The sequence below is a fragment of the Salmo salar genome, chromosome 10 (genome assembly GCF_965601325.2).
Source record: "Salmo salar chromosome 10, fSalSal1, whole genome shotgun sequence".
Lineage (NCBI taxonomy): Eukaryota > Metazoa > Chordata > Actinopteri > Salmoniformes > Salmonidae > Salmo > Salmo salar.
In genome coordinates this window covers 19,966,344-19,993,927 of record NC_138300.1, presented here as the reverse complement: position 1 = coordinate 19,993,927, position 27,584 = coordinate 19,966,344, and the positions used below count along the sequence as shown (strand labels likewise).

The 27,584-nt window shown below is 41.7% G+C and overlaps 1 protein-coding gene across 1 annotated transcript; it reads left to right on the top strand.

The window, feature by feature from the left end:
* Nucleotides 1–27,584, top strand: LOC106613711 (ceramide synthase 2). Its single transcript, XM_014216248.3, has 11 exons — nt 1–168; nt 8,660–8,830; nt 13,583–13,700; nt 16,369–16,487; nt 16,608–16,665; nt 16,784–16,834; nt 18,504–18,596; nt 19,322–19,450; nt 20,499–20,605; nt 20,930–21,086; nt 21,549–27,584. Exons 2-11 carry the CDS (start codon nt 8,661–8,663, stop codon nt 21,741–21,743), a joined length of 1,197 nt encoding a protein of 398 aa, XP_014071723.1. The 5' UTR covers nt 1–168; nt 8,660; the 3' UTR covers nt 21,744–27,584.

The following is a 27,584-nucleotide window of genomic DNA, read 5'->3' as shown; positions in this document are numbered from 1 at the left end:
TTCAGCGTGTTGATGTGAGCGGTGCTTTTTCCCGTGTTCGATTTGAAGGATACGTGGCGCGCGCCCGCCCGCCACGAACAGAGGCAGGTTGCGTCAATCGGCTCCTGCTTGCCGGATAACCGCTGTGACAACACTGTGCTCCCCATCCCATTATTCGAGTGTGGACAGGTAATCTCAATGTTGTTGTTCATTTAAATCAATTTCAGTAACACTGAACGTTTTCCATAATGCCTTTTTGCGAATTGATGTTGTAGGCTACCCAATAGATTGCTTTTGTTGATCTATTATCTATTTGTTGTTGTAGGTTATTGAGACAGGTTTGTTGAAGATTGCGGGGCTAAACCTATAGGCTATACATCGTAATATTATGTAATCGATTTAAGGCGTATCTTTCCGTATCTTGCGCTTACTTTCCATTTGACTGAAACCGTTGCTTTCTTTGACTGGGCCTTGTTTTGGTCTCTATCTCAGACAGTAGGCTACATTAGAAGCGATTTATCAATTAATCAAAGGGACACTCCAAATGTTTAATTTAGTAATTGAGTCGTTATGGTAGGAGAATGCATTGGTATTTATCACCACGCTGATAAATGCAGAGAAATTAGCTGAATAAGGCATATTAAGGCAAGTGATCTCCAATCGCGCAAGATTGATGGATGGAGGGAGATGCGCACTCATGAATACGGGGACTGTTTGCTTTGCTGTTCAGTGAGGGGAGGTCCATACCCACACAACAACAATTATATCAATTTGATAAATCAAAATCAAATCAGTTTATCGGTCAGCTAAATGCTTATTTTACTAGCTCCTAACAATGCAGTAAAACAATTAAAATGGGGGGTACAAGAAATCAAGAACAGTGGGACGAAAATGATTAACAAATAGCACTGTAGCAGGAATCAAATGCAATCTTTAAGTATGTGTAATATGCGGGATATTAATCAGGGTCTCCCATGGGGAGCAAGTTCCAATATGACCAAGAGGAAATTCTCAGATCAGGCAGACACTGGTTTTGAAGTTTGCCTCATCACTTGACCAGACTCATGTCCTCTACATAGAGCCCCACAGTGGAGGTATCATAATACCCATAAAACCTAGTGGTCAAACCGGGAAATGGTTCCAATCGTTTTTCCACCATTCATTTTTCCCATAGGGGATTTTAGAAACACTTAAAATAAGGCTATGTTTCGTTTAGGCTTATCCTGGCATGATGTTTTAATAACCATGTAAATATTTCTCGGAAAAGGTGATGTCTAATATTAAGGTACATTTTACATTTTAGCAGACGCTCTTATCCAGAGCGACTTACAGTAGTGAATGATTACATTTCATTTCATAATTTAATTTTTCTGTGCTGGCCCCCCGTGGGAATTGAACCCACAACCCTGGTGTTGCAAACACCATGCTCTACCAACTGAGCTACAGGGAAGGCTAGTATTGAGGTATTGCTCACCTGAGGTAGAGTACCTCATGATAATCTGTAGACCACACTATCTACCAAGAGAGTTCTCATCTATATTTTTGTAGCCGTCTATTTACTACTACAAACCGATGCTAGCACTAAGACCACACTCAATGAACTGTATAAGTCCATGAGCAAACAAGAAAATGCTCATCCAGAAGTGCCGCTCCTAGTGGCCGCGGACTTTAATGCAGGCAAACTTAAATCTGTTGTACCTCATTTCTACCATCATGTCACATGTGCAACCAGAGGAAAAACAATTCTAGACCACCTTTACTCCACACACAGAGACGTGTACAAAGCTCTCCCTCACCCTCCATTTGGAAAATCTGATCATAATTATATCCTCCTGATCCTGCTTACAAGCAAAAACTAAAGCAGAAAGTACCAGTGACTTGCTCAATACGGAAGTGGTCAGATGATGTGGATGCTACGCGACTGTTTTGCTAGCACAGACTGGAATATGTTCCAGGATTCATCCAATGGCATTGAGGAGTATACCACCTCAGTCACCGGCTTCATCAATACGTACATATCCTAACCAGAAGCCATGGACTACAGGCAACATCCGCACCGAGATAAAGGCTATAGCTGCTGCTTTCAAGGAGCGGGACACTAATCTGGACACTTAAAAGAAATCCCATTATACCCTGAGACAAACCATCAAACAGGCAAAGCGTCAATACAGGACTAAGATTGAATCCTACTACACTGATGCTCGTCGGATGTGGCATGGCTTGCAAACTATTACGGACTACAAAGGGAAACCCAGCCGCGAGCTGCCCAGTGACATGAGCCTACCAGACGAGCTAAATGCTTTTTATGCTCGCTTCGAGGCAAGCAACGTTGAAGCATGCATGAGAGCTGTTCTGGACAACTGTGTGATCACGCTCTCCATAGCAGATGTGAGCAAGACCTTTAAACTGGTCAACATTCACAAGGCCGTGGGGCCAGATCGATTACCAGGACGTGTACTCAGAGCATGCGCGGACCAACTGGCAAGTGTCTTCACTGACATTTTCCACCTCTTGAGTCTTCACTGACATTTTCAAACTCTCGAGTCTCTAATATCTACATGTTTCAAGCAGACCACCATAGTCCCTGTGCCCAAGAAAGTGACGGTAACCTGCCTAAATGACTACGTCGGTAGCTATGAAGTGCTTGAAAGGCTGGTCATGGCTCACATCAACACCATCATTCCGGAAACCCAATTCGCATACCCCTCCAGCAGATCCACAGATGATGCAATCTCAATTGCACTCCACACTACCCTTTCCCATCTGGACAAAAGGAACACCTATGTGAGAATGCTGTTCATTGACTACTGCTCAGCATTCAACACCATAGTGCCCACAAAGCTCATCACTAAGCTAAGGACCCTGGGACTAAACACCTCCCTCTGCAACTGGATCCTGGACTTCCTGAAGGGCCGTCCCAGGTGGTAAGGGTAGGCTACAATACATCTGCCACGCTGATCCTCAACATGGGGCCACTCAGGGGTATGTGCATAGTCCCCTCCTGTACTCCCTGTTCACCCATGACTGCATGGTGAAGCACGACTCCAAGACCATCATTAAGTTTGCTGACGACACAACGGTGGTAGGTCTCAACACCGACAACGACGAGACAGCCGATAGGGAGGAGATCAGAGACCTGGCAGTGTGGTGTCAGGACAACAACCTCTCCCTCAATGTGAGCAAGACAATGGAGATGATCGTGGACTACAGGAAAAGGAAGGCTGAACACGCCCTCATTCACATCGATGGGGCTGTAGTGGAGTGGGTCGAGCGTTTCAAGTACCTTGGTGTCCACATCACCAACAAACTATCACCGTCCAAACACACCAATAAAGTCATGATGAACGCACGACAATGCCTTTTCCCCCTCAGGAGACTGATAAGATTTGGCATGGGTCCCCAGATCCTCAAAAAGTTCTACAGCTGCACCATCGAGAGTATCCTGACCGGTTGCATTACCGCCTGGTATGACAACTGCTCGGCATCCGACGTAAGGCGCTACAGAGTGTAATGCGTACAGCCCAGTACATCACTGGGGCCAAGCTTCCTGCCATCCAGGACCTATATACTAGACGGTGTCAGAGGAAGGCCCAAAAAATTGTCAGACGCCAGTCACCCAAGTCATAAACTGTACTCTCTGCTATCGCACGGCAAGCCCAAGTCTAGGCCCAAAAGGCTCCTTAACTGCTTCTACCCCCAAGCCATAAGACTACTGAACAATTAATCAAATGGCCACCCGGACTATTTTCATTGACCCCACCCCCATCTATTGTTTTTACACTGCTGCTACTCGCTGTTTATTTTCTATGCATTGTCACTTTACCCCTAGCTACATGTACAAATTACCTCGACTGACTTGTACCCCTGCACATTGACTTGGTACCACTGGGCAGAGCTAAATGTACTTGGTGGTGCAGTAACCAAAAAAGGTTGGGATCCACTGGCCTACTGCACAAACCTCAATGTTTATTCAGCCTTTATGTTTGAAGCCTGAATAATTTTGCACGCCCAATTTTTCAGTTTTTTATTTGTTAAAAAAGTTTGAAATATCCAATAAATTTCGTTCCACTTCATGATTGTGTCCCACTTGTTGTTGATTCTTCACAAAAAAATTACAGTTTTATATCTTTATGTTTGAAGCCTGAAATGTGGCAAAAGGTCGAAAAGTTCAAGGGGGCCGAATACTTTCGCAAGGCACTGTATATATATATACATTTCTACTACTATAGACTGTTATATATACCAGACATTTATTTATACACTGGATTCTTGACATAGTTCAATCTAATATACTGTATCTACTGCTGTACATATCATTCTTAGCTGATCTTGTATAAATTCTCCCGTTGTACATATGTAGCGAACATGAGTCAGTCATGGTCAAGTGATGAGGTAGCCCACCATGACCTACGAGGGAATTTCCTCTTGGTCTAACGGTCTAAGACAGAGATCAAATCAAATGTTATTTGTCATATGCTCCGAATACAACAGGTGTAGACCTTACTGTGAAATGCTTACTTACAAGCCCTTAAGCAACAATGAAGTTTTAAGAAAATAGAGTTAAGAAAATATCTCCTAAATAAACTAAACTAAAAATAAGTAACACAATAAAATAACAATAATGAGGCTATATACAGGGGGTACTTCTGCCCAGAGTACCCTTGAAGTATCCCCCCATGTGCATTTTACCATTAAGCCCAGTGGTGCAACTTTCACTGGGGACGAGGGGCATGTCCCCCCCCCCCCCCCACATTCTGAAATTGCATTTCTGTCCCCCCCAGTTTTATCATTGGAATGTGATACAAGACAAGGCAACAGTGTGCTTTAGGACCATCCGGACGCCTTCGAGCAGTCGGGTAGGCTGTTTTGAGTGTTTATCCGACTGGATAAAAAATGTGGTCCCCCCCACTTCAGAAAACAAAGTTGCACCCCTATGGTTTCATGAGTCTTCTCAAGTACCCCTGGTTGCAAAATAGTGCAGTAGGCTATAAGCCCAATACATTAACACTGCAAATTGGCTACGCTTGAATTGCCCTGTCAATGTTGTTCTTAGACCCTTTTGAAATAATATTTTTTTACTGGACTGATGGCCTTCATCTGGTCAGTCTGAGGGGAAGGAGGGAGCAGCGGTGAGGCTGCCTCTCACCCGACTCACTGTCCCTCCTCTCCCCCTCCCTACATTGAAAAAAGGGGACACAGTCTTCCAGCTGATGGTGAAACTATGACCAGAGAAGTGAAATATTCCTCAATATTAAAAAAGGTTAGCAAGTAATAACAACGCAAGCTCATTTAAAACTGTTGAACAAAGTGTTGACAGTGCTGAATAGCAACTTAAACATGAACTTACTCATAAAAACAGCAGCTCTTTGCTGTATTCGTTGAGTTTCTCTCTAGTCATGTTTTTAATCGTTTTGAAATCTCGCATTATCAACTTTGCTGTGTGTTCGAGGCGTCTTTTTATAGTCTATGGTGCAAGGAAACTATGCAGACACAGTAATCTGAGTTATCTGATTGGCCAACGGTAAGCCTATAGGTGCACTTGATTTGATCTCTGGGCCTGCCAGGTGGGCAGAGTTTTACCTTCAAATCAAATCAAATTTTATTGGTCACATACACATGGTTAGCAGATGTTATTGCGAGTGTAGCGAAATGCTTGTGCTTCTAGTTCCACCAGTGCAGTAATATCTAACAAGTAATCTAACAATTCCACAACTACCTAATACACAAATCTAAGTGAAGGAATGGAATAAGAATATATAAATATAAATATATGTATGAGCAATGACAGAGCGGTGTAGGCAAGATGCAATAGATGGTATAAAATACAGTATATGTATATATATATATGAGATGAGTAATGCAAGATATGTAAACATTATATAAAGTGGCATTATTAAAGTGACTAGTGATCCATTTATTAAAGTGGCCAATGATTTCAAGTCTGAATGTAGGCAGCAGCCTCCCTGTGTTAGTGAATGCTGTTTAACAGTCTGATGGCCTTGAGATAGAATCTGTTTTTCAGTCTCTCGGTCCCAGCTTTGATGCACCTGTACCGACCTCGCCTTCTGGATGGTAACGGGGTGAACAGGCAGTGGCTTGGGTGGTTGTTGTCCTTGATGATCATTTTGGCCTTCCTGTGACATCGGGTGCTGTAGGTGTCCTGGAGGGCAAGTAATTTGCCCCCGGTGATGTGTTGTGCAGACCGCACCACCCTCTGGAGAGCCCTGCGGTTGTGGGCGGTGCAGTTGTCGTACAGGATGCTCTCAATTGTGTATCTGTAAAAGTTTGTGAGGGTTTTAGGTGACAAGCCACATTTTTTTCAGCCTCCTCACACACACACATCCAATGCTGCTGTCCCATGCTATAGAGCAGTGATCACCAACCGGTCGATCAGCCAATCCTAGTCCATCACTAAACATTTCTGTAAAAAAACAACAACGATAAAGCCTTGCATTCCAATTTTTTTAATTCATTTCACTCTGTTGATGGTAGGTGTACACTGTCTGTGTGGGTGGACCATTTCAGTTTGTCCGTGATGTGTACGCTGAGGAACTTAAAACTTTCCACCTTGTCCACTGCTGTCCCGTCGATGTGGATAGGGGGGTGCTTCCTCTGCTGTTTCCTGAAGTCCACGATCATCTCCTTTGTTTTGTTGACGATGAGTGAGACGATGAAATGGTTCAAAATGAGAACACTTTGCCTTCCTAGCTGTAGGGCTTGTATCAAGTGCAACTCTTCCTTGCTTTCGCCCCTTGTGAATGGGAGTGGGACCGGCGAGGATATCATGTTACCAAAAGGTGTCCGCTACTCCAAAAATCCCACTCCACTCACGCACGTAGATCAACGGAGTTAATCTTGTAAATAGTAACCTTTAGCTTGGGTGTGTTTTTTTTGCGAGTTAGTGTGCATCACCTTGTAGACAGCTAGTGATGGCTGTTCAACAGTCTAATGGCCTAGTAATAGAAGCAGTTTTTCTGTCGCCGGTAGGACGATAGCCGAGTGAACAGTCCATGGCTTGGGTGGCTGAGATCCTTAATGATCTTCTTGGCCACCCTTTGACTCTGGGTTCTGTAGATGTCCTGGAGGGCAGGCAGCAGTGATGCGTTGTGAAGTGTGACTAAAGTCCATTACTAGGCAACCAGACCTTCAATCAAATAATGTTATGGTCTCTAATGGTCTTCGATAGTGAAAGTCCCAAACAAACACTGTATAGTGATTTGCAATGGTAATGGTATTGGGTTCTATTAGGATCGGCACAACATTTTAGTCCCTTGCCCATTTCTCCATTAACATTTTGGGTTTGTAGGAAAAGGTCTTCATATGAGAATTGTACCATAGGGATAACCCTCTCAGAGAGCTGCCACTTGTTGGACTATTCAAGACGAGTTGGGTTGAAGCATTAGAGACAACCTGAATTTCTTTCATAGAGGTCTGGCTTGAATTGTGAGGATGACCACACAATGAATTTTCATAATGAGCCAAATCTATTGGTTTTCTACCCAAAGTTGCAAAGGAAATTATGTGATCTATTTAATAAACACAAGAGACCAGCAAAATGATAAAAGAGTGTGGCGGTATAGCAGGAACAGTGGCATCTAGTGGTCAAAACCTGGTACTTCCACAATACTTTATGTTAAATAATGCAAGCGACTTCAATGGCTAATTTCTCTGAATAGGGGAAAAAAACGATCTCCAGATTCACAGGGAATACATTACATAGTATGGAGAAGCAATACTTACAAGCCACAGCGTCATACTACTTGTCAAACATAGAGATCGGATACTGTATACTGGTTGTTGGGGTGGGATGGCATGGGGTGTGGGGGACCCGTGGGTGGCTTTTGAATTTCTTTTGGGAATTCCTTCATGTCTTACTCATGGGTAGAAAGAAGTTTGGTCAAAATCGGATGTTGGGTACTATATTTATTGAATATTATCTGAATTCTATAAATTAAAATGGCCATTTTGGGTGCAATCAATTAGCTTAATTTCTCAGAGATCAAATTATATTTCAACAAAATACATTTTCAGGAATGCTAATTGTAACTGTTACTTACTACAAATCTGAAATAAGTGTCGAATTCCCCTTTCCTGTACTTTTTTAAGTGAAACGAACCTTAAGCAAACTTTCTTGTTTACTTTTTGTTAATAAAATACTTTTTCAATTATAGTTTTTAATCCCGGTCCTGAGTTAATGTGTAGCGGCTAATTATATAGCTAATAGGCTAAGGGGAATGAAGCTTCAGTAATGAATGTGATAATGGCTAGGGTCATTTAAAAAAAAGTTTTCCAGTAAATGTGCTTCAATTTTCTTAAAATGTATTGGATGGGGGGAGACCACACTAAAACTCAGACCCTGACTATGGCCCTGGTCATACAGGGTAATGAAACCTTTGTGTAATTTTGTAATTTTGATGAATTATCCCTTTAAGCCTCACACACAGACTTCATGTTGGCTCTAACTATGATTATGTCTATGAAGTGTGAATCAAGGACACATACCGTCTTGTTCACTCTCTTTAGCTTGTCATATTTAATTTGGAGGTTCCCAGCCGCTGTCTTCTCCATAAATATGAATAATAGCAGCATCAATGTTTCAGCAGTCACAGACACTTCTGAGGATCGAGCTCTCAAACATTATCTACTCCTTTCACCCTCCCCTCTCCTCTTCTCTCTGTAGGATGGAAGGACTGCTGGACCAATGGCTATGGAAGGAGGAGTACTGGCTGCCTCCGGGGGTCACCTGGAAGGACATAGAGATCGAGGGGGACCGCTACCCTCTACCCCGGGACCTCTTCTACACCCTGCCGCTGGCTCTGGGCTTCATCGTCCTGCGCTACGTCTTTGAGAGGTGAGGGGGCGCGGGGGTCCTCCCCCCTTTTTTAAAGGAACTCAGTCCGGCTTTCAACTTATTGTTAAAATATTTAATAGAAGAATGCACAATGTGTCATTTCTAAATTGGATAGTGCATCATCAGTTTTCCTCTTGTCATGTTAGTCATTTCATACCTTAGAGCTATTTATAACTTGTCAGAAATGTGTTCATTCAAATATCACATGAATACACATTAGAAATGTCTACATTTATAGAATTGCAAGAAAATGAGCATCAACTGCAAAAGTTTGGGAACCCCTGTCTTATTGGATAGTACATCCCCGTTTTGTCCCGTTAACTTTGTGTTTAGTGACTAGGACTCTGTCTGCTGTCGGCTTTTGCCCTTTGGAAGTATTCCAAGTAGACTACATGCCTGATGAGTAGTCAGTTTTTGCTGGGGCTGTAAAATGTCTCTCTGTTAGGTTCACATTGACTCAGGCTGTGGCAGAAGGCTGATGGTGTGTCTGTCTGTCAGGCTGATGGACAGCAGATAGACATGGGTTGGGTTACAGCAGACGCTGAGGATGATATGCACTCAAGGGTTTCCCAGAAGCCGCTGGATATCAAAAATACCATTCTTCCTCATCTGAACTTTTATTTATTCAGGGGAGCCAAATTATTCAGGGGATCCAAAATGGTGCCCTGAAAACAAACAGTTCCCAAATCAACATATTCATTCAATAAAACAGCAAAACAAAGAAACTACAAGATACAAGAGATACACTACATTTCAACAACACAAATACATTATTACAATCAACCAAAACACTTGCAAACTTCAGTGAATTCATTCATCATCAGCGTTCTAAACTGGTCTATTGCCACCGGGGATTCAAGATGTAATGAGAATGGTAAATTATTCCAAACTCAAGGCTGGTTTACCTACTGTAGGTTGGTAGAGACACGAGGGACCTCAAGAGTTAACCAACCCTTTGAGCGGGTTTGGTGCCTACATTAATTATACTTTAACAGAGAAGTGAGATATTTTGGAAGCTTGTACAGTAGAGCTTTGTAAACAAAAAGGAAGAAATTAAGGAATTTAGAGCGGTCTAGCCGACCTTCTGATAAAGGATGTGGTGATGAGTATTAAACCTCTCACCTCTGATAAAGCGAATCCACAGTACTTAAGACAGAATTCTGTAGTAAACTGTAGTATACTGTAGAATACCATACTACACACTGTAGTAATCCTCAATCATGTGTTGTACTTAGTATATAATGTTGCAGTATACTATAGAATACTATAATAAATACTACAGTATTATCCACCGAAAAAACACTATTGTAAATACTACAGATGTCACGTCCTGACCAGTATAAGGGTTATTTGTTACTGTAGTTTGGTCAGGACGTGGCAGAGTGTATTTGTTTTATGTGGTTCGGGGTGGTGGTTTATTTAGTAGGGCGTTTGATTTATTATTTCCAGGTTTTGGTTTATGTTCTATGTTTTGTACTTCTATGTTCCTTCTGGGTTGGTGTATTTCTATGTGTAGGTTAATGGGAGGTTGGACTCTCAATTGGAGGCAGGTGCTTTCTCGTTGCCTCTGATTGAGAGTCCTATATATGGGTAATTGTTTGGTGTAGTGTTGTGGGAGATTGTTTCTTGTTTTGCCTGTGTGAGTGTGATAAGACTGTTTTATTGATCGGTCGTTCTTCATTTTTGTTATTTTGGTGTTTTCTTTGTTTAAAATAAAATACAAGATGAGCATCCACATTCCTGCTGAGTTTTGGTCCTCCGTTCCCGACGACAACCTTTACAACAGAAATGTTCACACAAACACTACAGTCTGAAAAAACACATTTTTTCAACTATAGTAAATAATACAGTATTTTATTTGCATATACCCTGCCTAACCCCCAACACACACACACACACACACACACACACACACACACACACACACACACACACACACACACACACACACACACACACACACACACACACACACACACACACACACACACACACTTCTATGTCAAAGATAATAAAACAGAAACACTTTAGCAAATACTACAGTAAATGCTTCAGTATACTACAGTCTGCAAAAACACTACAGTAAATACTATAATATATCGCACTACAGTCATCAAAAACAATACAGTAAATACTACAGTAAACTACAGTCCGCAAAAACACTACAGTAATTACTATAGTATACACTACATTTTTTTTTACTACATTATTATACTATAGTATACTGTAAATAGTACAGTATACTACAGTAAATACTACAGGACCTACTACAGGAGAAAATACAGGTCCTGTAGAGAAATAGGATACTGGTTTCAATGGCATATGGAATGGCATATGGAAGTCTTTATAAAATAATTGCCTGCATGTTTGCCTGCATGTTTGGTTGGATTTTGGCTAGGTTTTGAAGCAAGGTAAGACATGCCTCATAATATGTAGTAAAAGGTTCAGGTTTCAAACAATTAAGTAAATAGTTCCAAAATGCATACTGCATCCAGCTCATTGCAAAGTGGTGGGTGATGCACTGAAGCCTACCTTGTTGCCTGCACTTGAATGGCGAATGGGAAGCGCGTTTCAATTACCAGTTGAGAAATAAAAATCGTAGTTCTTTTTAATCGTGGCCATTGTTTTTCTTTTTTCTTTTTACACGCGATCGCCTTTATAATTGTTGCACAATGATTGGGCTTATTAAACCACATGTTTTACTCCAGCAGCAACAAACAGCGTTTGAGCTGTATCAGCAGCTCTCGTGCTATATCAACAGTTATTTCAGTCAATGAATAGGCTAAAATGTATTATTTAACAATGGGATTCTTTTTCTCTCCCGGACAATTGGCCGGCACCAATTTTATTTATCAGCTTTAAATTTTTTCTATCTGCAAAAAGCTGGCTATTACCGGCTAACGGAAACCTTGAACCCAAGGTCATACATGAAGTGTTGCACATTGAAGTTCTAAAATGTCACTTTGTAATAAAGCCCGGATACAATTTAGGTAGTTTATTATCTCTAATGCAGGCAATGAGACAATGGTCACTGAGCTCGTTAGCAAAGATTCCATTGGTTGTATACTTATGAGGGGGCGTTTGTCAGAATGATACCCACCCCCCCAAAATGTCTGTGTGTTTTAAATTGGGGCGGGTTTAGTTATCAGTTAATTTAAATGTAGCGCAGTACAAATATCTTTCAGTTTATCTGATACTGGCATCAACCAATCCAGGTTAAGATCAGCCAACATTAATAATTCAGATTTAGCATAGTTAGACTGCAAGTCAGACAATTTGCTAAGAGCAATTGGGAGCAAAACAGGAAAACACTGCACACAGGGATCTGTTCCCAGGTGTGTAATAACAACATCATTATAACAACGATTCAACGATTTAGAAAACAGTTTCTAAAACCTGATGACGATCATAGGGTCGAAACATAGTTATAAGTAAATGTACTTGGGAGCGTTTATCCAGCTTTTTTAAATGGGAAATTAAAAACAGGGCCAGGAGTTTCTCCTGACCCAGAAAAGCTCTATAATCCTGACACAGATCTGTTGCAGTCAAATTTGCTAATAAACCCATGGGAGCATTCTAACAATGCGCAGGTGTTTTTCTTCTTGTCCTCATGGCATTTATTGTACATTGCACCTGTGGACATTAGCTGTAGATGTTTGTACTGTACACTACATTAGAGCTGGAAGCCTTGCGGAGGCAGAGGCCAGACATGTAAAGTGGAGGGCTCAGGCATGGAGACAGGAAGAACAGAAGTCTGATGGAGCGATTGATAGGGCACTCATTTTTTGCATGTTTTTCACTGCATCTCCTCACGGTTTATTGGTGTACTGTATTGTACCTGGGCAGGGCTGAGCTGCAGGCGTACGTGTTTCACGAGGTGAGGTGAGATACGCAGGGCCAGGGCAGGGAGGGGTTTGTTTACATGCGAGTAGTAGTCAGTGGGGACTTCATTAGCAGCAGGTGTTTCCTTTGGGGTTCCTGTAACCGGAAAGCCCTGGAGTCTCCGAGCTAAATTACTCTGAACTTCCATCACTTCTGATCTCCCTGCCTGCCCACTTACCTATGATTATCTCTCAGGTAGAGGTACGCACACACACAGAGACACGCGCGCGCGCACGCACACACACACACACACACACACACACACACACACACACACACACACACACACACACACACACACACACACACACACACACACACACACACACACACACACACACACACACACACACACAAACATAGATCAAGTGTCCCTGGAGGTGTAGTATCAATTAAGCACACAGGTTGTCTGGCCCAATGTGACACTAAGTGTATGGGAATGGGACAGGCTCCAGTGGTTGTCAGTTCATTTGTTATGTTATGTTATGTTGAAGACTGACATGGAGTGACATGAGGAGCTCTCGTGTTCTTGCTCTTTGTTGTTGAGGAGATAATGGTTATGCCTTAATTGATATTCTATTCCAGGAATTTTTCCTAACCACCTGACTGTTTTTCACCCCACCTGACGTACCCAATGAAAACTCCGGGGCCTGTTATAGGCTATAATATAACTAGGGCCTGGAGTTTATTGTAGAATGTAAAACACCCAGTCTGAAGCTATTCACCAATAGTGCCCAGTGCACTTCCTTTGACCAAAATACTGCAGCTTTGGTCAAAAGCAGTGTGACATATGGAAAATAGGGGGTAACTGACATTTGCCTTTGCATTGAACTACTGCAGAACTCCATTTTCTGTCTGTCTTCCCTACAGGTTCATAGCCATGCCACTAAGCAGACAGCTGGGGGTGAGAGACAGGGTGCGGGTTCGAGCCCAGCCTGTCCCAAAGCTGGAGACATTTTACAAACAGAACAAACAGCAACCCTCACAGGTCAGTTATAAATCTCCTTCATCCATCTGTCACTCTGGGATATGGAATACCTTTATAGAATTGTAGAAACATGTATGATTGATTCTGAAATTCATAAGGAGTATGTTTTAGCAAAGATCTTATACAAGCATCTACACATAGCTTTACAGATATTGCAGCTAGTACTCATGAGATAAGATGCGAGATGAGATGAGATACAATTTCTCCCCTGGAGAATCTCTATTGCTTCATGAGTATAGCCCTCAAGTACAATTATAAACTGGGTGGTTCGAGCCCTGAATGCTGATTGGCTGAAAGCCGTGGTATATCAGACTGTATACCATGTGTATGACAAAACATGTATTTTTACTGCTCTAATTACATTGCTAACCAGTTTAGAAAATAGAAACTCTATTGCTTCATGAGTATAGCCCTCAAGTAGAATTAGAGCATTGGTGCATAAAGGTTGAGTTGTAATTATATGGTTCACTGGGTGAATGGGGATCAGGTTGAAGTTAAAGTAGTTTTTGCTATAATAGGGAACCGTTATATGGAACTCGTTTAGGGGTATCAGGTTAGGGTTGGGTTTAGGGTCTACTATTGTGGGTTGTAGTACACCAGGAAATGATAAAATAGTTGTTTATTAGCCAGGTATATTTGGTGGAATAGGATAAATAATAGAGTACTTCCTTGGGTAAAACCCTTAAATGCTTTGGCAGGCATTGTTCTAATGGCCTATCCCTTCCTTGTCAATCAGTTAGGTACAGGTGCAGGTCATATTTTATGGCTTGGCTCTGTTCACATGGAAATGTTCCACCCTTTTTACTCATTAGGAGTAACAAGGCAGAATTTGCAAGTGTTGACATGTTGGACTGTACATCTGCTGAGGCATGTGTCTCCTCGTTTACATGTACAAATCTCTGATAGTAGAAATACCATAGTATATGGATATACACAAATCCTATTCTCTCTGTGCATTTAGACATTGTCTTTGGTCTATTGTTGAACCAGGTTATGTTGTTGGTGCAGTATTACCTGGCTGTCAGTCTCTGTGTTAGAACTTCTTCCTGCCTCATTTGTAAACCTCACATTTTCATGAAGCGCAGACGCGCCCTGGATTGTCCGTGAAGGTTAATGCTCTCAACATATACAATCACCAGGACTGCACTAGCCACACCCATATTGTGTAACCATCTCATCGGTATGTCACGATGATAAAATCAAATCACATCAGTTCCGAACAAGGTTTAGGTGAGCAGTTTGTCTGTCTCTGTGTTCTGCTGTTACTCAGGAGTGACATACTCCTACTAATACTAGGAGCCCTCTAGAGTAATTAGGTATCTCCCCACACAAGAGCCATTCTACAGTACAGTAGAAGCATGAGCCTAAGGTAGTGTAAAGTGCCACCCACATTAACAAATGCTATATTATAAATACTGTAATATTCACTAGGGTTTTTGCTGACTTTACAGTAGTATTCACTGTAGTATTTTTGCAGACTAAAGTGTGTTTACTGTTGTATATGGTAGTATTTACTGTTAACTATAGGGTTTTTGCAGACATTACTGTAGTATTTACTAGACTGTTTTTTTATCTGTATTATCTTCGACATAGAAATGGAGGCGTTCTCTTTCAGGAAACCTACTGGAGAAATACTAAAGACCACATTTTGCATAACCTGTAGGACTGGGATCTGAACCAATAGTTCAGCGCTTCTGTGCTTTTCTATGACCTGTAGGGAACACAGTATGGTCTATACTTGGCATGTAGATTTCTCACTTATGGGTGGCACAAAATGTGGTATGGGGAATGGGCAGGGTATATGCAAATGAAATACTGTAGTATTTACTATAGTAAAAAAAAGAGTAGTGTTTTTGCAGACTAGTGTTTTTGCGTACATTACTGACAGTGCGGTGTTTTTTTTTAATACTGTAGTATTTACTGTTGTATTCTACAGTATACTACAACATTCTATAGTAAGCACTACACATGATTGAGGGATACTAGCGAAAGAGGAAAGGCGATACCTAGTCAGTTGCACAACTGAATGCATTCAACCGAAATGCGTCTTCCTCATTTAACCCCAATCAGAGAGGTGCGGGGTGCTACCTTAATCAACATCCACGCCATTGGCGCCCAGGGATCAGTTGTTGTTAGGGGTTAACTGCCTTGCTCAACTGCAAAACGGCAGATTTTTACATCTTGCCATCTCAGGGATTTGAACCAGGGACTTTTCGGTTACTGGCCCAATGTTCTTAACTGCTAAGCTACCTGCTGCCCCCACAGTGTGTAGTATAGTATTCTACAGTATACTACAGTTTACTATAGAACTTCATAGTAAGTACTGTAGTATTCTATATTAAACTGTAGTATTTTTTTTATGTGAGCAGGGAGGAGCGGAGGGTAGAGGGTATAGCTTGCACTGAGCAGGGATCGGCGGAAGGCAAATGGAGGGATTTAACATATTTGTCATTTTAACAATCGTCCTTTTTTTACATACAAAAAAATATTGCAATTCTGCTCTAATGAAGCTGTGATAAAACACCTATTGAGATCATTTAATGTGCTGAAGAAGGTAATGGATTATCTCCCTGACAAATCTGTATATGAAAGATATGCTGAGGGTCTTCTTAGGAAAGGAGCAGCAGAGCTTCTCTCTCTGAGGTGATTTGGTCCTGTCTGTGTTCAGAGTGAGGTCCTGGGCCTGGGGAAGCATTGTGGTCTCAGTCAGCGCCAGATAGAAACGTGGTTCCGCCAACGCCGCAACCAAGACAGGCCGAGCAACACCAAGAAGTTTTGTGAAGCCTCGTGAGTCAGCTCTCATGTATTCAGTTCTATGTATTCATGTAATCTATTTCATTTCAATGTATAGTTTATAGAAAGCATATTAGCTTATCTTATGACAAATATTTTGTTTTGTTTTTGCAGTTGGAGGTTCGTTTTCTACCTCATTGCATTTGTAGCAGCGCTTGCCTCCCTGATTGATGTGAGTATATTAAGCACATTCACTTTGGCTACCTTTACCCTAAACAGTGCTACTGCTTCTTGTACTACTACTAAGAGGCCCTCACTGTGACTATTTGTTCTGTCCCTCTATCCCTCAGACCCCCTGGTTCTGGGACCACAGAGAGTGCTGGCAGGGCTACCCCAAACAAGTGAGTAGAACAGTTCACTTTAACTTTCAGTTGACCAGTGGTTTCCAAACATGTTTGTCCTGTCACTCATCAAAAGCCTGTGGAATTGTCCTGTCACCCACTAAATAAATACATCCAATGTTTCTAGTGACAACCCAATCTACTGTATAGCCACAATAAGCCGCATCCCACACCATTGAGTCTCGAGTCCCAAAACACGATTTAGGAATCTGGAAAACACTGCTTTGGACAATCTCAGGAAACGTTCTCTTTCTGCTGTGCTGCACCGCTATTGACAGCTATGTCTGGAGGAATTGAACAACGCCCCTCCAGATAACAGTTATGACATTCCTACAGGGGATTTAACCTCTCGTCCTCCTTCCCTAGAAGGGGATGACCTGAAACAGAAAACACTACAAGTACAAATGACACAGCATCTCTTTCTACACTTAAACCTATTATGGCACTGTAACTCCCTAATGCTGTTGACCTTCCCCTGTTATGTGCCTTGCAGGGAGGGAGGGTGGGATTTCTAGGGGTTAAATGGCTCAGTAAACTTCCCTCTATTGTCTATGGAGCGTTGGAGAGTACTGTTTGGTGGTGGGTGTTTGGGTCACTTCACGACCATTTTGGTTTATCACCTCTTTCTATATATGTACACATCCGCTCTGATTTGAATGTTAAACTTTGACTGTGGAAGCGTGGGGGAACACTTGCTAAAGGAAGGGGGCTTCAAAGCTTCCACTTTAAAGCTTTGGTTGGGAATATGAGGGGGTTTAAACAAAGCAGCAATCAGCAATCTACATTTTTGTCATTTAGCAGACATTCTTATCCAGAGTGACTTACAGGAACAATTAGGGTTAAGTGCCTTGCTCAAAGGCACATAGACAGATCTTTTGCCTAGTCGGTTCTGGGATTCAAACCAGCGACCTTTGGTTACTGGCCCGCCCCAGGGGTGCGTTGCTTCAAAGCTTGTGCTTCACGGTGTGTGGAATCCTGAGTTTCTCTATTTCAGTCGAGGGTTACCCCCCAAACATAGAGCCCCCTGTTGTAAATGCTCAGCTGTGTGAACTCTCAGGCCTGGCAGTGGGCTGGGTGTCTAACTGCTGCTGCGGGGTAAAGGCCTCCTTGGTAAACTCCCCTGACTGACTGATCTCTCCCAGTGCACAGGTGGGGGATGGAGTCACAGTCAGTCCACACATTAACTCCTTCCTACCTGGGCTGTGTCTCACTCGTCTCAAAAGGCCTCCTTCCTCTCCCTGGTTTATTTTTTTTTTGTCATCTACCAGTGGAGGCTGCTGAGGGGAGGAAGGCTCATAATAATGCCTGGAACGGAGCAAATGGAATGGCATCAAACACCTGGAAACCATGGAAACCATGTGTTGGATGTTTTTGCTACCATTCCAGTCATTCCATTCCAGCCATTACCACTTAGCCAATTAAGATGCCACCAACCTCCTGTGTCATCTATGCTTTTGTGTGAGAACCAGACAGGTGAAAGCAAATCCCCCCATGTAGACTTCCGTTCCCAAAAAGCCTACAACTTTACTTTTATGTCAGATCGGTGCAGATAAAGGTGAGGAGGCAATTAAAGGAAGCCACTTTAGACTATTGGGATGCACCCCCCGGAGTCATGCTCAGTCACCTTCAACCCCCCTGGTGTTTGTTTTGTTTCTGTCTGTCCCTGCAGCCTGTCGCTGAGGCTCACTACTGGTATTACATCACAGAGCTGGGTTTCTATTGGTCCCTGCTGCTCTGTGTCACTGTGGATGTGAAGCGGAAGGTATGTGTCAGTCCTGTCTCCGCACGCACGCACGCACGCACACACACACACAAACGCACACACACGTCTCCATTCACAGTGACTCAGTCCAATCCACAGAACAGCATCAGCTTTCACTGAAAAAAATCACTACTTTCTCTTCCAGATTACAGTTAGTGTTCACAGCAGATTCCCAGCTTGTTTTACTGAAACGTTCATGTCATTTTTATAGTCATGTTTCCCTAAAGGAACTGCCCACAGAGGTGGTTGATGCTTTCAAGGATAACTATGTATCTGGACGATGTCCAATGAGGTTTAGTAATTAGAAACAAGTCCAGCCCCTCAGGACCCAGATTACCTGCCCCCTCCTCTCCTCATCCTCTCCTGCTATTCCCTCCCCTCATGGAGACCAACCCCCCCCCCTGGCCTGCTTTGGTCGGACTCAGCTCTCTGTCCATGATCTGAAAAACAGTCAACCTCTCCACTCTGAAACTCATCAGGAACACCCTGTAAAGATAAACTGCTATTTCAGACAACCAGCAGACGCAAGCAGGAGAGGTTCACAGATGTTGTCACATATATCTGATTTGTACGGTTTTTAAGCAACCTTTTCTGTATTCTCTGCCATTGATAAATCACTCCATACAGGAGAAAGATGACTGATTTACGGCACCAGAAGCGCAGAACTGCTGAAGCCCAGGTTATAGTATATCCTCTATAGCTGTGTGGTTTGTGTGTGTTTTCAGGATTTCAAGGAACAGATCATCCACCACATCGCTACCATTTTGCTCATCGGTTTCTCGTACTGTGCCAATTATGTGCGCGTTGGCACACTGGTGATACTAGTCCATGATTCTTCAGACTTCCTCCTGGAGGTAGGAGCTCAGTCTCAGTTTACAAGTCACACACAAATCATACAGACACAGGGAACTAAAGGGGGAATGATATCGCTTATCATAAATGCATGTGGTCAAGCTAATTTGGCACTACCATTTTCCCACAGACTGTTTTGATGGGTTGTGTGGTTATTTAAGCAAGGTTCTTTGTTTACATGTAGGACACTGTAAGCTTGATTTGAATACAGGGATTGTTTATTAACATAACTTAATCTTATTTTGACTGCGAATCACATTATTTTGTTCATACAGATGTAGGATCTTAATTTGAGCCAGTTTGCTACAGCAGGAAAATGATCCTGCAGCAACAGGAAATGTGGATTATGATGTGGATTATAATTAAGTGTTGATACATTTTTCCATAGGGCTAATCAAGTCTGAAATTTCAAAGTAGAAATTACAAACTTTAGAAGCCTTTTTAAAACTCAAATACACTACAAGTTTTCATTTCCAAATGAAGACCCTGCATCTGTAGGCTCATAGCGATCAAAGACATATGATTATATTTAGCAATTTTATGTGGTAAAAGGAAAACATGTCTTGGGGGTGAACTTCTCTTAACTCTCCCAAGAGACTTTCAGCTCTGAAATAGAACTCCTACTTTCACATGTATTCCTAAAGAAATGTTTAAATGACCTCAGTAAAGCAGTGTAGTATTGCCCTGATGTTATCTCACAATGATCATTGTCTCCATCATCTTGGGCCTGATGAAATATGTATGGCTTGTCATGTCAGGATCCAGGCGTGACATAATGCTTCCTTTAGAAGCAGTCAATGGGAGACATTGGGTCAGAAGGGGACATTGGTTGTCAGTGTGTGCTAGAGAGAACCCTTCCATCAGAGAGTATGGACTGGGAGGTCATACAATATGTTGGAGAACATTACTGTGTGCTATCATTTGTGCAGCCACTGTGCGATATTGGTCAACCCAGCTGGTAACACATAATGACTGTATCAGTACTAGTGCCTCATGAGGGTGGTGAATAAGGCCAACTCTGATAGGAGTATTATTATATTTCACTTACAGTCTGCCAAGATGTTCAACTACGCTGGCTGGAGGAAGACATGTGACACACTGTTTGTCATCTTCGCCCTGGTCTTCCTACTAACACGACTAGTGGTCTTCCCTGGCAGGTGAGACTGGATGCTTTCTCACACAGTCATTTGACAATTTATTAGGAGTGTATTACAAAGGTCAGTCATAATGAAAGAAGTAATAAGATTACTCAGGGTCTATCCTTTTCTGACAGTTTACACTTGTAACTCAAATGTAGGCCTACATGCAAATATTCCAATACATCTGATGTACGCACATCTCAAGTCAGAACATAGCACATAGTGTGCACTATAAATCAGTTAAGGGAATGTGTTCAGAAGTATCACTTAGGGAATGTTAAAAACGCAAGGCTTGAGGTTGGATTCATTTCCAGTTTTCTATGCCCCTTCTTGCCCCTTCAGAATAGTCCACTCCACCCTGGTTGTGTCCTTGGATTTCTTCCAGCCTTTCTTTGGCTACTACTTCTTCAATGCCCTGCTGTTGGTGCTGCAAGCTCTGCACATCTTCTGGGCCTGGCTGATCCTTCGCATGGTCTACAAGTTTGTCTTTATGGGCAAGGTCAGTAGACTAAAGTCATTATCTGCCTTACTTACTAATAGTGATTTCATCGGATGCCATGATACAGTAGAATAATAGATCACATGCTCACTCGTATTATTTGTCAGAAGTAGTTGGGTGATGAATCATCTTAGGAAAGCCCACAATGAAATAAATGGACAGTGCACCAGAAATATTCTTCAATGATTCATTTATTCTTTGTACAGACGTGCTTTCGTCCAACTGCGGCCAAAACACGTCCGTACAAAGAATACATTCGTCATTGAAGATGATTATGGTGCACTGTCCATTTCTTTCATTGTACACCTTGGAAGTATCACAGGGGACTGCCTTTAAGGCATGGTGTTTGTAAGATTTATTGGCATTATCAATACATTCTGTGCTATACCATCTGGTTATGTTCCATTTGTTGATTTGTTTTGCAGCCTTAAACGGTCACTTACATGTATCTTTATGCTGTAGGTGGAGAAAGACGAGCGCAGCGATGAAGAAAGCGAGCCAGAGGAGGAAGAGGAGAAAGAGGAGGAAGAGGAGACTAGCTGGGAGCAAAGAAAGGGTGCACTCAATTCCAAATTGGCTTCGCTTGCCAACAATTGTGTCCTGAACAACCTAACCAACCAGAGAAATATGAACAGCAGACTGCCCAAAGCCAGATAGTACCCCTCTCTTTTCGCACTAGGTTAAACTTAGAACGATTTCCTCTCCTTCCACAGTATATGCTGGTAAGATATAATTCATTTATATGGCTTACATATTACCAATGTGGTCCATTTATGATTTCATTAATGGTTTCAGATAATACTTCACTTCACTACGTTTGGAGTACATAACTGTTCACTGCACTGTCAAAATAATGTTCTGGTCAAACATGAAGAACACGGGTTTTACTTTAAGATGAAGTATGTTTTTCTAGATTTTATATTTAGAATTGATTTGTTTTTGTTTGGATTGTGTGTAAATAGTTAAAGACATTAACTCAAATCAAAGTTTCTTGGTTGCGTACACCAATTAGCAGATGTTATGGCAGGTGCAGCGAAATGCTTGTGTTTCTAGCTTCAACAGTGCAGTAATATCTAGCAATAAAAAAAACAATACACATAATCCAGAAAAAAAAGAAACATTTTATTTTATTTTTTTAATGAAAAATGATCTGAATGAGCAATGTCAAAGACTGTTATATATATATATATATACAAACAGTACCAGTCAAAAGTTTGGATGCACCTATTCAAGGGTTTTTTGTTGTTTTGACTATTTTTTACATTTTAGAATAATAGTCAAGACATCAAAACTATGAAATAATACATATGGAATCATGTAGTAACCAAAAAATATATTTTACATTTTAGATTCTTCAAACTAGCCACCCTTTGCCTTGATGACAGCTTTGAACACTCTTGGCATTCTCTCAACCAGCTTCATGAGGAATGCTTTTCCAACAATCTTGAAGGAGTTCCCACATATGTTGAGCACTTGTTGGCTGCTTTTCCTTCACTCTGCGGTCTAACTCAACCCAAGCCATTTCAATTGGGTTGAGGTTGGGTGATTGAGAGGGCAGGTCATCTGATGCAGCACTTCATCACTCTCCTTCTTGGTCAAATAGCCTGAAGGTGTATTTTAGGTTGAAAAACAAATGATAGTCACACTAAGCACAAACCAGATGGGATGGTGTATCGCTGCAGAATGCTGTGGTAGCCGTGCTGGTTAAGTGTGCCTTGAATTCTAAATAAATCACTGACAGTGTCACCAGCAAAGCACTCCCACACCATTACACCTCCTCATCACTTCACGGTGGGAACCACACATGCAGAGATCATCCGTCCACCTACTCTGCATCTCACAAAAACAAGGCGGTTGGAACCAAAAATCTCAAATTTGGACTCATCAGACCGAAGGACAGATTTCCACTGGTCTAACGTCCAATGCTTGTGTTTCTTGGCCCAAGCAAGTCTCTTCTTATTATTGGTGTCCTTTAGTAGTGGTTTCTTTGCTGCAATTCGACCATGAAGGCCTAATTCACATAGTCTCCTCTGAAAAGTTGATGTTGAGATTTGTCTGTTACTTGAACTCTGTGAAGCATTTATTTGGGCTGCAATCTGAGGTGCAGTTAACTCTAATGAACTTATCCTCTGCAGCAGAGGTAACTCTGGGTGAGAGCCAGTTATGAGAGCCAGTTTCATCATAGCGCTTGATGGTTTTTGCAACTGCACATTTTCCAGATTAACTGACCTTCATGTCTTAAAGTAACGATGGACTGTCATTTGTCTTTGCTTATTTGAGCTGTTCTTGCCATAATATGGACTTGGTCTTTACCAAATATGGCTATCTTCTGTATACCACTCCTATCTTGTCACAACACAACTGATTGGCTCAACCGCATTAAGAAGGAAAGAAATTCCACAAATTAAATTTTAACAAGGCACACCTGTTAATTGAAAGGCATTCCAGGTGACTACCTCATGAAGCTGGTTGAGAGAATGCCAAGAGTGTGCAAAGCTGTTATCAAGGCAAAGGGTGGCTACTTTGAAGAAATATAAAATATAAAATATACATTAATTTGTTTAATACTGTTTTTGGTTACTACATTATTCCATATGTGTTATTTCATAGTTTTGCTGTCTTCACTATTATTCTACAATGTAGAAAATAGTAAAAATAAAGAAAAACCCTTGAATGAGTAGGTATATGAATAGAAAGGTGTGTACAGCAGTAGTTATATTGATGAGCCATGTGTAGAATACAGTATATAGATACAGTGTATAAAGTGGGTGAAACAGTGTGTAAACATTATTAAAGTGACCAGCGTTCAATGACTCTGTACATAGGGCAGCAGTTTCTTAAGGTGCAGTGTAGAGTACCGAGTGGTAGCTGGCTACAACAGTGACTAAGTTCAGGACAGTGTCCTGGGCGGAGGCCGGCTAGTGGTGACTGTTTAACAGTCTGATGGCCTGGAGATAGAAGCTGTTTCTCAGTCTCTCGGTCACAGCTTTGATGCACCTGCACTGTCTTCACCTTATAGATCGTAGCTGGATGAACAGTCAGTGGCTCGGGTGACTGAGGTCCTTGATGATCTTTTAGGCCTTCTTGTGACACCAGGTGCTGTATATGTCCTGGAGGGCGGGCAGTGTGCTCCCGGTGATGCATTGGGCTAACCATTGTTGGTAATCAGTGTCGTCATCAAACTTTGTGGCAAAGGAGTCATGGGTGAACAGGGAGTACAGGAGGGGGCTGAGTATGCACCCATGTGGGGCCCCCGTGTTGAGGATCAGCTTGATGGAGGTGTTGTTGCCTACCCTCACCACCTGGGGTCGGCCCGTCAGGAATTTCAGGACCCAGTTGCAAAGGGAGGGTTTCAGACCCAGGGCCCTGAGCTTAGTGTTGATCTTGTAGGGCACTATATTGTTGAAGGCTGAGATGTAGTCGATTAACAGCATTCTTACATAGGTATTTCTCTTGTCCAAGTGGGATAGGGCAGTGTGCAGTGCAATGACGATTAACTCTGGTACAGTCAAAGGGTGCATTCGTAAATTGCATCCAGTGTGCGTACGTAAATTCAGAGCATTGCCAGATTGTCAGTTCGTAAATTCAGAGCATTTTGCTCTCGGAGCGCACACTGGATGCTCTGGTCGAGGAGTTTGGTTGATCCGAGTGTTCTGACCTCAACGGCAGTCAAGCATCCAAGCTAACTGGCTAACGTTGGCTAGCTTGCTAGCTACTTCCAGACACAAATGAGAGAACACTTCACTCTGACCATTTTACTCGCCCTAGCAGAGCTGGTTAGGCTGTTTTCATGTTATCCAGAGCATTAGTGACTGTAACAAGTGTGTCAATTCTTCCCTGGATAATTTCTCCCTGGATTTTCTTTTTAATGAAAAATGGCGGAATATGGATTTTTTACAAAACCCAGATGAATCTATGGAATTGTTATTCGTTATATCAACCACTGTGGCACTAATAACACATGTAAGATAATAGATTTTGGATAAAATAATTGATTTATTGAACAATTAGCTTTTTATTGAAATTAAGGATATCATAGGCAACAGTATGACAGCCTCTAGATTGAAATGTGCAGATAATATAGCTTTGTAGCTGATCATTTTTAATCAGACAATTTTGTCTGTGGAAGCTAATACAAACTTCCCAAAAGTGCTCCAAATTGTAGAGGGTTGAATTGGTCATATTACTCTTGTTAGAATGGTGATAGCTCCCTCTAGCGAAGAAAAGGAGAACATGCCTATTTGTTAGGAAAGGGTCCCAAGTGGAAGTTGCCATAGGATTGCAGGTGACAAACACAAAACGGACCTTAGATCAGTATCTTGGGCTAACTACTCCTGCTCCCTTATAAAACATTTTACAAGTAAAGCCTTGGGAAAAAAATATTATGTGTTTTTCTATAATCAATGTGACAATAGAGAAGATCTTGCAGCATGTTTCTCCACAAGGTGTTTTACTCTGTGCTACTGAACTTTGTTATTTTGTGCCTTGGCTGCTATTTTTTTACTTTTTCTGTCACAAGCACTTGTTATGTAGCTCTATGTATTAGTATAGCTTTACAAACTATTGGGAAAAATCTTCACTTGCTGCTCTTGTTCAAAGGGTTTTTATTGAGAATCTGGACAGCCATCCAGTGCCTAGGTACAGATGTTGGAGCTTAATTTGAGCCAGTTTGCTACAGCAGGAAAATAATCCTGCAGCAACAGGAAATGTAAATTATTATGTGGATTATAATTATATAATTATAATATTAATGGACATTTTTGAAAGGGTTGATACATTTTTCTTAAGTGAAAATCAAGTCTGAAATTTCAAAGTGGAAATTACAAACTTCAGAAGCCTTTTTAAACCTCAAATACACTACAAGTTTTAAATGTTGCACGTCATTGCGCTTTCACTCTCTCTCAAATCAAATTCTTGATACACATAGGAAACTGTTGAGCGTGAAAAACCCAGCAGCGTTGCAGTTCTTAACACACTCAAACCGGTGCGCTTGGCACCTACTACCATACCCTGTTCAAAGGCACTTAAATATTTTGTTTTGCCCATTCACCCTCTGAATGGCACACATACACAATCCATGTCTCAATTGTCTCAAGGCTTAAACATCCTTCTTTAACCTGTCTCCTCCCCTTCATCTACACTGATTTAAGAGGAATTAACAGTTGACATCAATAAGGGATCATAGCTTTTACCTGGATTCACCTGGTCTGTCTATGCCATGGAAAGAGCAGGTGTTCCTAATATTTTGTACACTCAGTGTATAGCCTTGTGAGTGTGCATAGAGTCAGTGCAAGATAGGGTCAGTGCAGATAGTCCGGGTAACCCTTAATTAACTATTTAGCAGTCTTATGGCTATTTAACAGTCTTATGGCAAGAAGCTGTCTCGGAAACTGTTGGTCGGAGAGCCGATGCTCCGATACCGTTTGACGGACGGTAGCAGGGTGAACAGACTATAGCTAGAGTCTACATCAATTTTTCAGGCCTCCGCTGTGTCCACTGAGCCGTTGGGCTTGCCCTGCAACCTCATTGGATAACGCTGAGCAGGCCTCTTGCTAGCTGTCACTCAAATGGGGCGCAGCACAGCTTCAAGAAAACAGTAGTTTTCACACTAGGGATTTCATGGCTAATTGAGGTAAGACAATAATTCTGCTCATCCATTATGCATGTATGAACTACACATTGACACATCCAGCCCAAAGCAGGAGGTTTAAACAATTATTTTTTAGTCGTCAAAATAGCAGAGCATGTCTTTAAGATCTTACATCTTTAGGAGAGCCATGTAATGTAACCATGTTGATGGGTACACTCAAAATGTGACAATGTTTTTAGATTCTGTCTAAATCTATATGTATGGAATGTCTGGATTAATACAAATTTACTATTCATATAACTGACATGCACTTTTGCAAAAAATGTCTAGTTTGAAATGTGACAAATTGTTCTTGCACTGAAAGCATGATACTACTGTGCAAGATGGGGGCTTGAAATTACCTGTAATTTTATTTTGCCCAGAGATGTGTCAATCACAATCATCTCTATCTGTCTCACACTGAAATACACTAACTAGCCTGGTGCCAGATCTGTATGTGCTTGATGTGTATCAGGCAAATGACAATGAGGATCAGATGAGTTAACTAAAGCACATATGGACCACGGTAGGAACACACTTCTTTGTTGCCAGGGTCCGTGTGCTTCACTCTCTGTACTATTGTCTCTAGTATGGCACGTTCACACTGAGTGTCTGTGGATTTTTATCTGTGGTCTGTTTCTAGAGCACCAAAAGGGCTGATACACTCAATGACTCACTTTAATCATGATTATTGGATGTTTCTTTTATTAAAAGTTCAACTATTGCAACAAGAGAAATGCCAGGGTCATCATGTCAGTAACATATGACTGGTCGTTTTGTTCTGCGTATCATGAATGCACACACCCCATAAGTTTGTTCACTCAGTGGCCAGTTCCACACAATCAATAAATGACTTTTATTGAACTATT

Coding starts and splice junctions, on each gene's coding strand:
- LOC106613711 (XM_014216248.3), top strand. CDS start 8,661: ATGGAAGGACTGCTGGACCAATGGCTATGGAAGGAGGAGTACTGGCTG. Junction 8,831..13,582: donor CTGCGCTACGTCTTTGAGAG/GTGAGGGGGCGC, acceptor TCTTCCCTACAG/GTTCATAGCCATGCCACTAA. Junction 18,597..19,321: donor CTGTGGATGTGAAGCGGAAG/GTATGTGTCAGT, acceptor GTGTGTTTTCAG/GATTTCAAGGAACAGATCAT.